Source organism: Mytilus edulis, unplaced genomic scaffold (genome assembly GCF_963676685.1).
Source record: "Mytilus edulis unplaced genomic scaffold, xbMytEdul2.2 SCAFFOLD_2345, whole genome shotgun sequence".
NCBI classification, from domain to species: Eukaryota; Metazoa; Mollusca; class Bivalvia; order Mytilida; family Mytilidae; genus Mytilus; species Mytilus edulis.
In genome coordinates, this window is record NW_027268977.1 from 1 (window position 1) to 14,640 (window position 14,640).

Here is a 14,640-nt window from a genome sequence, read left to right on the forward strand (position 1 = left end):
GTTAATATTTACTTAATATTAAATAGGTAAAAATTATTGCTGAAAGCCTGTTCAGGGTTTCTTTCTTGTGTATGATTATATAACTTTTCACATGCCTGAACTCATTGACGATAATGTAAGGTGCTCTTTTAGAAACAAATGGATTTCTAGTTCGGGTTTAAAAAAGAAATTTCGCCTTTTCTTGAGCCTGTTTTGTACATTTAGTTTAACAGATATGATCCAATGGAAATTTTCTATTGATATTTCGAACTAAAAATAAAAAAAATATTCGATCTCTAATATCAGTGAACATTATACCTAATCTCTGATGACAGAATGACAAAAATATACATCTGTATTTGATTATTCTAAAATGTTAAAGTGTTTGAATGATTTATAATAATTAACCTTTTCAATTAATAATGCATTGGATAAAAAAAAATTAAAATGATATATACTTTGATTAATGTAATGCTCTGATGATAAGTTCAAATTCTATAACCAGACAGAGACAGTTGTTACCAAGATAACGTGATGTCGTTTTAGTTTGATTTTCAGCATATTAATTAACAAGCCATTGATATACACAAAATAGAATCTTTTCGACATAAGGACCTTTGTAGTTATTTTTGTGCACAAGTCCTTTGTGAGGGGATTTTTGTGTACGTGGATTGATAAAAAAAAAAGGAACAATGTCTTCTCGGTTGAATTGTTTACGGAAGATCTGCACCGACACAAAATTTTTCAATATATATTCATAATAGTTGAACTGAATTGCTTGGCTCGAAAAATATAATCAACCTTTCTTTTTTTCGAAGGAAACAAACTTTACTCTCTAAATTTATTTTTTTGTATACTTCTTTGTTTAAATTGTCAAACAATTTGTCTTTTGTAAAACGGACATTCCTGGGAGCCTTATAGTTTTTGTAATTAGTTTCTATATTTTATATTGACAGAGGACCAGAGTCCGAGAAAGATCTCCCAGGAGTTATGAGTTTTGCTTGCCTTGTTTGTCTGCGGAAAAGACTGTTTGTATTACCATTGATAACAGCTATATGGATTATTGTCTCTTTTTTCATCACGTATGTACGAACTTATCCACAATTATCATCACGTATGTACAAACTTGTCCACAGTTATCATCACGTATGTACAAACTTGTCCACAATTATCATCACGTATGTACAAACTTGTCCACAATTATCATCATGTATGTACAAACTTGTCCACAATTATCATCACGTATGTACAAACTTGTCCACAATTATCATCACGTATGTACAAACTTGTCCACAATTATCATCACGTATGTACAAACTTGTCCACAATTATCATCACGTATGTACAAACTTGTCCACAATTATCATCACGTATGTACAAACTTGTACAAACTTATCCACAATTATCATCACGTATGTACAAACTTGTCCACAATTATCATCACGTATGTACAAACTTGTCCACAATTATCATCACGTATGTACAAACTTGTCCACAATTATCATCACGTATGTACAAACTTGTCCACAATTATCATCACGTATGTACAAACTTGTCCACAATTATCATCACGTATGTACAAACTTGTCCACAATTTTAGCCAATTAGCCAAAGGTTATGCTTTGTGTTCTGTTAGAAAGCTACATGTACAATGGAGGTATGGCTTGCTCCTATAAATGTTTTATTAACTTATTTACGAAAACATAGATTTTACAGACTGAATTTTTTAAGCATAAAGCTCTATAGATATTTTACAGTCGTAGCGAATTCTGAAAACTGGCTACTGCAAGGTGTACATATTTTTTGTTAAATTTGGCATTGGCAATTTAAACGAAAATCAATCAATTTGTATAACAATAGCTTTAATTTCGATATAAATTTTGTTATGATTTGAAAAGGCTTTCCACACATTTTTGAAATAAATACTTTATCCCAGATAATTCTGGAATATGAATTAATGATAATTGAACTTCAGTCTATGATACTTTGTTGGTTAAAGTAAAGATTTAAAGATTCTTTAAGCGGTCCTGCTGTTACAATTAGAACAGGAAAATGTCTATACCTCTGTTTTTCATTTCCTAAATGTTGGGCATCATGGTTACAAGGTACATGACATGCATAGGACAATCGCCATTACGTTGCTGTTTATTCCATATTAAATTATTTGAGGTGATGGTATTGTTAGATTGCTAAATATGGTGTAAGATTGCTATACATACGTATTTTTTTAAAAGAACCTGCACATCATACACTCAATATGTGTTTGTGATTCAATTTGTGGATACCTGACAGCTAACTTTTTTTAAAAGTTGTATTGATCCCATCACCATTCAGGTGTCAGACTGTTATGGCAAAACTATATCACGGACAACCTCCAAAACATGAAATTATCGTGTCCTAAACACAGTTCTCATTCCTTCGATACCTCTAAAGCAACACAGCGGTGCCACGGGGCAGCAAATATTAGTTGATTGTGCGTGTTGATTTTAGTTTTCAATGTGCGTGATATTTTTGAAAGAAAGGTTTTCAAAACTTAAATTCCATATTAAATTCACAGATTTGGTTATGTTTAGGAGTGCAAATGTTGGTCTTGGTAACCCGCAGGTAAGAAATAGGGTCATATTCAGCAATCTTCTTCTCTATGATACACAGTCAAAGGTTTGACTTATCAGAAAGTAAAAAAATAATGTCTTTATACAGCTTGGAGTGTTGGGTGTGGCGTTAAACACACACACACACACACTCAATATGATGGAAATATTTTGTAGGTACGCTATAGCAGTAAGTTATGGTCATGTAGAACCAGATTTTCCCTATATAAGGTAAATATAAGTTTGTAAGGCCAGTGAATTGGGCTATCTCTATCATAGACGTTTTGTTTCTTTTCTGATTGCTGTTTGTGCTGGGTTTATTAACATGTCTATCAAATTAATGCACTTACGAGCTTTTTTCTATTTTCATAATCATACTAATTTACGGTTTTGTGTTTTGAATAATTCTTGTTTATGTGCTAAGAGAAATTATGCAGTCAGTTAAATAAAAATTCTGTGTAGTAAATAACAAAAATCATCATCAATGATTCTTTTCTTAGTTACGCATTATACGTGTTAATAGTATATGTATCATAAATTGTCTTACATAGATAACACTTCAAATTTAAAAGTTTGATTGATACAAACCTAAACACGATAAAATATTCATCATGCCACGATTATATCAGTGCTTGACACGTTAGTTTTTTTACGTGTTAAGTTTATTGTGTAAATATCATGTTTAAACACCCAAAACGATAAAACGTTAAATCATAAGCTTACTGCTTTATGTTTATGTTCAGATGGTAAAATACGAAGGACACATGTCTACAAAATTTATTGAAAATAATGCACTATTATATCCCAATGATAGCTGATGGCATACATGAAAACAAAATAACACATTACATAATTCGTCCATTTTTTTTTTAAATCAATTAATACATGTATTTGTACATATCATGCAGTTGTTGAATCCACTCTCCTCAGAGACCAGAACTTATTTTATGAATGGAGCCGAATACCTCTTGAAAGTTCAAAAGTTTAAACCTATTTTTGATATTTCTTTGTTGATACTTGCAGCCACACAGCCAGAGATTCTCCTGAAAGATGTGTATTTGGACAGCTAATAAACATTGGTGCTGTTATGTGTAAGTTTAATTTATATTATCCAGTCGATGTATATATCTCAAAGCCGAAATATTAGCAAAAGATCGATCAGCTAAATAGTACATAAAAAAGATAACAGAAACTTTTAGAGAAATGACATAACTACAACAAACAACCGCCATCAAAATACTCCGAGTACAACGACGCTCAAATATTAACACTATATGTGGCTTAAAATTGTTTAATAGACGTATGTACAAACCTTTGACTTTGCCCATCTTCCCCATACATCGTAAAAGTAAAACGCACAGTGTTAAATCGCAGTATGTTAACACTATATTTAAAAAATAAATAAAATAAGACGGTTTACAAGATTGAAAAAAATCTAGTTCAAAATGTACTCCCTTATTCTGGATACGGAAGTTCGTTTCTTTGTTAAATATAATTACTACTCAAACGATTAAAACAAAACAATCCTTACATGTTCCCTAAAGCCTCCTGGTAGATTAGTGGGAAACCAAAAGGTACTCAAAATCATCAGACTATCCGTAAAAAGAACAATTTCAATTGATCAGGACTGTTCTTTAAATATAACATGTTGGTCATCTATGACATATCTAACATCGAATCAAGTTGTGTTTGGTGACTGTAAAAGAGGGACGAAAGATACCAAAGGGACAGTCAAGTTCATGAATCTAAAACAAACTGACAACGCCATGGCCAAACATGAAAAAGACAAACAGACAACAATAGTACACATGACACAACATAGAAAACCAAAGAATAATAAAATTAACTTTTAGGATTTCTAGTTTCCGCCCAACTTTATTATAAGTAGAAAACCTATATCAAAACAGTTTTTTAAGCTCTGGTACTATGATTTACCCGTTGATATACTCAATAAATAAGTAGTAGTATTTATGTATATCGTTATTTCTATTTCATAAAGTGGGCATGAACGTTATTGTAAGATACTGGTATTTGAAGGAAGTTTTTAGACAGAAAAAGTTTGCAGATGATGTTGTATGGTGGCAGAAGTTTAATATCGCTGGTGCACTGATCGGAATCGTATCAGCACTTGGTATCAGTATGGTTGCCAACTTTCAGGTAACTGTCAAACTGTATACATTTGAATAGCTATAATTGTAACTATATAATGTTCAACATTTTATTTTAATGCAGACTCACGTCAAAAATATATCTGAATTTTACATACAATGTCAAAATGTTACTGCAATAAAGTTTGAAGCTATGATAAGATTATAAATTTAAGTATATACATTTTCAGTTAATAACTGATATAAGTATATTATAGAATTGTTTTGACAGAAAATTGGCTACCTTCATTTCAATAAAAATGTCGGTTTTCCATAAAATATGTATATTGCGTTTTTTTCTCAAAAAATAATATTATGTTTCAACGTGTTATTATAGAATTTTTTAATTATATGCATTACAAGGATCATTTTTGGAAATAGAAAGAACACCATTTAATCTATTGGGCAACAAAAATGTCATCATAAAATTGAGAATGGAAATGGGGAATGTGTCAAAAAGACAACAACCCGACCAAATAAAAAACAACAGCAAAGGGTCACCAACAGGTCTTCAATGTAGCGAGAAATTGCCGCACCCGGAGTCGTCCTTCAGCTGGCCTCTAAACAAATATATACTAGTCCAGTGATAATGAACGCCATACTAATTTCCAAATTGTACACAAGAAACTAAAATTAAAATAATACAAGACTAACAAAGGCCAGAGGCTCCTGACTTGGGACAGGCGCAAAAATGCGGCGGGGTTAAACATGTTTGTGAGATCTCAACCCCCCCCCCCCCCCCCCCCCCCCCTATACCTCTAACCAATGTAGTAAAGTAAACGCATAACCATACGCACATTAAAATTCAGTTCAAGAGAAATCCGAGTCTGATGTCAGAAGATGTAACCAAAGAAAATAAACAAAATAACAATAATACATAAATAACAACAGACTACTAGCAGTTAACTGACATGCCAGCTCCAGACTTCAATTAAACTGACTGAAAGATTATGATTTCATCATATGAACATCAGGCACAATCCTTCCCGTTAGGGGTTTAGTATCATACCATCATAACATATATGAGAAGAACATAACCCGTGTCATGCCAACAACTGTTTTAGAATAAATGTGTTTAGTTCCGATGCAAAGACCTTATCAGTGACTAATATTAACGCCAAAATATGCAATCTTTAATGACTTGACAACAGTATCGTAATTATATCCCTTCTTAATAAGTCTATTCAAAGGTTTTGCAAGTTTCTGAGGTGAATACTGACACTTTTGTGCTTTATAAAGAATATTACCATAAAAAATTGGATGTGAAATACCTGAACGTATTAGAAGTCTGCATGTTGAGCTATATTTACGAATGATGTCTTTATACCGATGATAAAATTTAGTAAATGTTTTGACTAGTTTGTGATATCGAAAACCCTGGTGTAATAATTTTTCAGTAATACATAAATTTCTCTCGTTAAAATCTAAAACATTGTTACATACACGAGCGAATCGTACAAGTTGAGATATATAAACACCGTCTAAAAACGGATAATTAACGATAGGAAATGAAAAATCATCCCTTTTATCATAAATTTTAGTATTTAGCTTTCCATTAGTGATATAGATATCAAGATCGAGAAAAGGGCAGTGGTCATTGTTAGTATTAGCTTTATTTAAAGTAAGTTCAACAGGATAAATTTCATTAATATACATACTGAAGTCGTCATTATTGAGAGCCAAAATATCATCCAAATATCTGAAAGTATTATTAAATTTGTTTATCAGATGTTGTTTCGATGGGTCTTTGCTTATTTTTGTCATAAATTGTAACTCATAACAATACAAAAACAGGTCCGCAATAAGTGGTGCACAGTTAGTCCCCATTGGAATTCCGATAATCTGACGATATACGGAATCCCCAAAGCTAACAAAAATGTTATCTAGTAAAAATTCAAGGGCATATATAGTATCAAAGCATGTCCAATTAACATAGTTTTTTTGTTTATTGCTACTAAAAAATGACCTAAAAGAGTTTGAACATATATATTCACATTCTGATTATTTGAATGCCCATTTAATTAGGTGTGTGAATTTTTTCTTAATGAGAATGTGAGGCAATGTGGTATACAGGGTAGAAAAATCAAAACTTTGAACAGATTCAAAATCACCAATATAAGCATGCAATTTATCAAGTACTTTCAACGAGTTCTTGACACTCCAAAAGTAATTTATTCCACTATTTTCGAAGGCCTTATTTGAACAATTTATTATCAGGTTTTTAATTGTACCAAGTGTGCTGGTAAGAAGAATAGACAATTTAGTAGTTGAACAATGGCTTGAAGACGAAATAAATCTATATTTGTAAGGGGTTTTGTGTAGCTTCGGAAGCCAATACATAGTTGGGACTTTCATTGTATTTGGCTCTGCTTGTAAAGCAGTGGCTAAAAGTTTATGTTTGTTACAGATTTCGTTTTCTGAAAATAGAGTTACAAATTTATTTTACAAAATCTATATGATGTTTGTTGAAAACATATATATCTAATTATTTATTTATGACCCAGATAACGGCAAATTGCAATGTTTCTATTTCATTATTAATTTATGACCAAGATAAGAGCAATGTCTTAATACAACTGATTCATGCTTTTTTCAGACAGACGCACAGAAAGCTCTTCATTACATTGGAGCAGGACTGGCATTTGGATTGGGAACAGTTTATTGTTTTGTACAAACGCGGTTGTCATGGAAACTCAAAAGTAATAACATTGGAAACAGATATATAGCCATCGCACAACTAATCAACAGTATAGCTTTAACAGTGTTACTTGTCACTTGTATCCTTTATATGTTGTCCACGAATAAAATAAAACATAGTATAAAACATATATAGATAACTGTATCACATAAAAATATAATTATACAATAATTATCACTTCATGAATTATTTCCCTTTTAAATACTTATGCTAATTATTTCTTCAATTTATTGAGTTCTCGTTGTTATAACTTTCTTTCATACAAGATTTTAACTAGTGACTTTTTTTGACATGTTTATATTTATAAACGTTAAATATACTTGAGATGTACACCTTTTAATCTATCCTCTAATAAAATAAGGACATTTTTTTGGAAATTTCAGACCTATGCTAGATTTCTCCTGACAATTCTATTCATTTGCAAAAGCACATTTTAAATCATTTTTATTTTCCTTACATCGCTTATTAGTTGGTATATCTAAAATATTGTTCAAACTGAAGGAAAAAGAACATGGATTCTCAGAGGCAAGGGTGAGTTATACATTATAATTCTTTTATGTGGCTTCTTTTGTTGTATTTCACTGGTTTCAATTAAAAGAAAATTTGCCCTTTTTAGTATATAATAGACTTGTTTTTATCTAGTCTAATATCAGGTGGCAGTTTGAATTTCAGTCTATATATTAAGACATAAATTCGAGTTTTAAGGATAGCTGGCCTATTTCAGGCGGTTTATCTAAAATATACTGTTCTCGATATTTTGCCTATTACAGAGCATGAATGTACAATATATTGTTCACGATAAGTTGTCTAAAATGAGTTTTGTTTCCGTTGCTCGTCCTTTAATTGCGTTGTGGCAATCTTTTTATGATCTATAAATGAGGGGGGATAGGACCATTATCGGGACTCCGGGATCGGGTGTTTTTAAGCTCGGGATTTCGGGATTGACCCTTTCGGGATCCGGGAATTCTTCTTTCGAATTTCGGGACCTAGGGATTTCGTGTTTTTAAGCCCGGGATTTCGGGATCGGGACCCCTCCTACCCCCTCTCATAAATGAAATATTTTTCACGATTTCTTGTCTATTTCAGGTGATGTTTAGAGGCGTGTACTTGTTATCCACTATATCAGAATGGTTTCTAGCCTCTGCTATATTAACCTTTGCTTTAACATATACCTGGGACTTCCGTTATGTAGAGATGGAGTCTCCTAAAATATTACTTAAATTACCAAACAGAACAGATACAAATATGGTAAGAGGACCCAATATTACTTTTATAAATCAAACAACAGAACAGACAGAAGCACGTGACGTTTTGCGTGGTGCATATAAAGTTTAGTATTTTCTTCAGATAGCATGTCACGTATTGAATATCAATTTTAGCCATTTCTTGTTTTGTAACTGATTTTTTTTTATTTAAATCCCCCCAAAATGAATAAACTAGTAGGATCATTTATCCACTAAATACAACTATGAAGTTATATGTTAAATTCCTGTCAATGAAGCCTTTAAATGGTTACGTGTCTCTTTGTTGTAGAACGGTGGAACAGAAATGACGACCCAGCAAGTATAAATGTAACAGTATAGTGATCATATGAAATCCTCATGTAATATGCCATGTTTATCACGTGCCGCTGGATCGGTTACGGGATTTGGAATATCAGCTAGTCCAACAATACCAACAGTGACTAGCGGATATGCTTATTGGTATTGATGTTAGAATTTCTCCGTTTTATATTTCAGCATCAGCAAAAAACAGCATAATCAAATTTTGTCTCATCATCTGATACACATATTAGTGTATGCACATGGATTTATCAAAAACATTGTTTTTATTTGTTTTAAATTCTTTATGACAACCTATATGTAATACTCATATTTTGTCTGCTTAAATAACACATTGTGTTATTTGACTGCTTAGATAACACATAGTGTCGTTAGTCGCGTGAGATAACACATTGTGTCATTTTGTTTGCTGATACGACATTTGTCGGATTTGATAACTCAATGTGTCGTTTGTCTGCTTTGTATAGACAGTAGTTTCCGTCGAAAGACATACAAGAAAATGAGTGAAACGATTATCATAGTGTTCTAGGTTTTATAACACAACTGTAAATGATGCTTCTAGTTTGCTGTTGGTAAGAGAATAATTTGCCCAGTCTTGCATTTGTTATGTTTAGATTAAAGATAATGAAAACAAAAACAAAATCAACTATTATGATTATTGCATATTATGATATTCATCTTATTGTCTACTTTCACAACCTTTTTAAGAAACATTTTTTTATCAAGATACATTGATGGTTTACTACAACGAAAGAAAAAAACAACCTGTGGTAAACACACCATTTTAAGTTATATATTGAAAAGTGCACCAACAAGGTTAATAAAGACGACAGTAGTAATCGAAGTTTAATTGTCAAGAGCAGTAAAGAAAACATAAATTTAAGCAACAGCCCAAATTATGGAAAAGGGGAGGGTGAATGAGCTATAAAAGGGGAAAAACTATATGTGCGACAAGGAAATAGTCTTCTGGTATGCATACATCATCTGCTGTATGAATTCACATATAGTCAAAATATCACAATTGGGAATACGATACAATCGATAAGCCTCTCCCGCTATGTATGTTATCCTATCTGCGAATTCAGATTCTGTCAAAAATATCACAATAAGGCACAGTACCTAACTATAGACGTTTTTTTCCTTCTTTAACCATATTTAATTTGACTTTTATGGTGCGTTTAGATCCAAGACTGCGATAACAAGTCGATGATGAGTTAAGCTCCATACCGTATTCGGCCGTGTATAGTACGCATTTATGCATAGTCTAGCATTATCTAACAAAACGGCATATAAAAACTTTGACAGCTTAGTAAATCCAAAAATCAACATGACATCAACAAATCGTCAGTCGCCCAGACAATCAAGAGTGTTAAACAGTCTCTACTGGACTGGTACATTTTAGAAAATAATAAAAATAAAATTAAAACAGAAAGTCCCTACTCAATGGCAAAATGAAAAGATCAAACATATCAAACGAATGAGAGCATGTCTGTGTCCAGTAGAGTAGGTATTTAAATCTTTAGATTAAATGATTGATAGTAATCATTGTTACAACACTGACCTTGGATATTAACACAAACGTCTAAACACTTGAATTATAGTAAATCTTGGACAGTTAAATATATCTAATATATGTATTACTTCCAAACTTTAACCTTAATTAGATAAATAGATATTTCCTCACTCAACATGAAACCCAAATGACATTTACAATACTTGCCTAAACAATGTTTTATCGCTAGGGCTCAAAGAGAAGCGAAAGATACCAAAGCACACTTTCAAACTCAAAAGTCAAAAATACACTGACAAATTTGAACTTTATATAGATTATAATTTAAATTAGTTTTTAACAAACACGACAGGGTCTCAGAGTTGCTGTTTTATAAAACCAACAGTAGAGCACCGCTGTTCGAAAGTCACAAATCGATTAAGAAAAAAACAAATCCGGGTATTAAACTAAAACCGAGGGAAACACATCAACTATAAGAGGATAACAACGAAACAACAGACACACTGAGGTGAAAAAAAAAGGAAAATGCAAAACATACGCAGAACTATAAGATAACAACTGCTATTTTCCTGACTTGTTGGAGGTCATTTTAAGAAGAAAAAAATAGTGTTGAACCTTGTTTTGTGGCTAGCCAAACCTCGCACTTTTATGGCAGTGCTAAATATAACACTAAATGACACCATTACATGACAGGAATACAGTACAAGTAAATGCAAGAACATTCTTGAAAGAGAAATATACAAAAAAAAACAATGCAATAGTACATCTCGACATGCCAACCACAGAATAAAAACGAACACGTAACACAACATAGGACAGCACACAAAACAAAACAACAGAACCCAGAACTGTCTTTCACACGACTGAGTCAATGCTAAAAATAAATACGTCACAGATATTTTTGATACTGTTCAAGACCAAGTTCAACCTGTCGCCGATTGTTTAAATAAAAAGTGGATATCATAAAAATCCAAAGTTCTGTTTTAACTTATAATATCTTCTTATTGTAAGTTAAAAGTAACGATTGTTTCGTTAAATACATTGGATTATGTACATGCACATATGTTTTCTTTCTTGGAAATCACTATGATCCAAACAAAGGTTAAAAATATGTATCATCATCATCATCATTTATATCTTGAATGACAATATATTTGAAATTTCATTTGCTGAACAATCTAAAACAGTAAAACATGTAAGCACTGTGCTCGTTTTTTTTTATACTTTGTAGTAAATGGCTTTTTTCAATATGAATATTTACCTAATAAATTACCTGAATAACAAGCAACTTCTTATAAAAATTGGGGAGATACAATAGCACATTCAAATCTTAAAGTTGATGTGCTCCAGAATGGTAATAATTTCCTGGTCCGCATGTGGCATCCGTTATGTTGTGCATAAATGTACAATTCCAGTAATAAGTCTAATTCGTCATGTCACGAGATTGTGATTACACCAATGTGACCTTAACGACATCATATGTGACACAGATATTTCATTATGGTCAACCATCTAGTCTCATCGGCCGTAGAACATCCAAAGGAATGACCTTTAAGTTTCCAATTGGAACTCTTTTTCAAAAAGCTTCTTTGAAAGCAGTAAACATCTAGTAAGGAAATCATGAAAGCAAACGCAAAATGCAGTATTGTATGACCTTAAATCTTGATTGTTATATAATCTCATTAAAAACAATTACAATTTTTTAGAAAATGTATTATACCTTTACAAGGTATAGAAAAGACTTTGGAAAAGAAGTATAGCGATATATAGTAAATAAATCCTTGTCGATGACCTTTTGTGGATAGATATCTCATTTGCAATAATACCAAATTGTCCTACTTACATTTTAAAAATTATTTTCATAGATCAAAGCTATCACTACAAACCATTAAAAGTCTGAAATGGTCTATATCTGTACTCGACTGTACTGATTTTCACTCGACCAATCTGAATTCGTCTGAGATTTACTTGATAATACTCGACTGTAGTCTGAACCATACTTAACAGTCCTGAATGTGCACTTGACCAGTACTTAACCATTTTATACGAGTCTGAACCGTACTCGACCTAGTCTGAACCGTACTCGACCTAGCCTGAACCATACTCGACAAGTCTTAACCAACCTAGACATATCTTTGCATTTATCAACTGAATTTGATCAATTTAGGAATTCTTTTAATAAAAATGAAATTTGAACAACGACTTGAAATTAAAAATGTATTCAATACAGTATTGAAATTAAAATTTCACAATAATCAACCATAATATAACTTCAACTCAATATTAATCAACACTTACATAATAATGTATATCAACTTTTAAAATATAAATAAAACAAGCTGATCAAATAATCTAAAAAAATGAGTTGTGATTAATATTTTCAATATTATTCAAAATTTTATGAATAGTTCAAAAGTATTTTATGGTATTAAAACTGGACTATTTCCACCATTAACTTAAACCTAGTATAGATTTATGGTGTCAGTTGAGTTCAGGTAATAATGTAGTGAATGTTTTTTTATGAAGATATATATAAAAACAGTGTATAAAACAACTTAATGAATTTAAAAAGAATGAGAGCTTAATTGTTTTGTTTTATTAAACCAAGAATTTAATATAATCATGATAATAGAATTTCCATAGCAATCCTTGATCTTTTTAAAAAAGGAAATGTATTCCAAAGTAACCGTAAAAAAAGTTTTAAATTAATTTAACTATTTTTTTGTTAAATTAACATGGCATACATAAAGCACTTTAATATGTTCTAATTACCCCCTCAGTACATGTGTGTTTTACAGGTAAAAAGAAAGCCCTATTTTCTTAAATTCGTGTATTACTTATCTAGTACATACATGTATATTGAAAGGCCTTGTTATTTAATTTAAACAGGATGTTGCAATTTTGAATCAATGTTATTTAGAATTTAATACCTCTGGCCAGGTGTGATCTAATTATGAGTTTTCCCCCAAGCAGAGGTTATACTTTATATTTCACCACTAATCAGAAAAACAATTTTATTAATTTATTCAATTTTATCCCTTTTTGATATAAGTTATATATAATATATTTTTTTTTTATCCTAAATATAATCAGAGATATATTTCTTTTATAAGGATAATTTTTTCATAAATTTTGTTGGCTGTTGTTATATATATCAGTTAAAAAGAAATTTATTTTAACAGTTAAAAAAGTAGAGGTTTTTTGGTCTAGTATGGTTCTGACTGGTCGAGTATTTTTCAGACCTTTGGTTAAGTATGGTTTAGACTGGGAAAATAGGTCAAGTACATGTCGAGAATGGGTTAAGACTGTTTCAGACTGGTCGAGTAATAGTTCAGACTATTTTCAACGGCAAAGATAAGGGTCAAATACGAATCAGTAGTCAAGTATGGTTCAGACTGGGGTCGAGTAATGTCAAGTAAAAGTCAGACCAATTCAGACTGGTCGAGTAAAAATCAGTGGCAGTCGAGTACAGATATAGGTCATTTCAGACTTTAATGGTTTGTAGTGTATCGACCATGCCCACAAAATAAAGTATCTAAGATGGACACGTTTCATGAATAACAATGGTTTTTATATAAGACTGTGGTTTGAGAGGCGATATATCCTGGGATTTTGGTCAAGAATGGCTATTTCTTTTGTTTTGTTTATCTTGATGACACGATGACGTATATATATATTATACATAAAAGTCTAAATTGAAAACTACGTTCAAACCTATGATTTTGTTGGATAAAAACCGCATTTTTTATACGTGTGCATGTAAAACAAATTTCGTTTTAGAAGGGTCTAAATACAGCACAAACAACATTTTCCAAAAGACAAAAAAAGTGAAAAAGTATATTTAAACAAAACGCATTTGACTAATGTCCTTTAACCCTGCTGACTGCCATTGACGATTGTCAAATAAAATTGATCACAAGATGTAACAAAATGGATCTTAATTTACATTTAATACTAAACAGAAAAAAATAAACTTGTGGCCAAGATATAATATATATGTCGTGTAGATGTTGTTATTTTGTGCAGGTTGTTACTTGTACAAACATTTCATACAAGTAATTACTTGTATGAGGCCATCATACACGTTATTACCTGTACAAATACAATTGTACAAGTAATTACTAGTACAATTTTTATATATATAATAAATACA

At 31.4% G+C, this 14,640-nt stretch overlaps 1 protein-coding gene across 1 annotated transcript; it reads left to right on the plus strand.

Moving 5' to 3' along the window:
• Window positions 1-935: 935 nt before the first annotated feature.
• LOC139509210 (DNA damage-regulated autophagy modulator protein 2-like) lies at window positions 936-9,754 on the plus strand (the record flags this gene model as incomplete). Its single annotated transcript, XM_071296118.1, is given in 8 exon segments — window positions 936-1,061; window positions 2,748-2,801; window positions 3,594-3,661; window positions 4,570-4,727; window positions 7,314-7,494; window positions 7,885-7,946; window positions 8,502-8,663; window positions 8,949-9,754. Coding segments are annotated over 8 exon segments (847 nt in total), but the record flags the coding sequence as incomplete, so codon positions are not given.
• Between the last annotated feature and the right edge of the window lie 4,886 nt (window positions 9,755-14,640).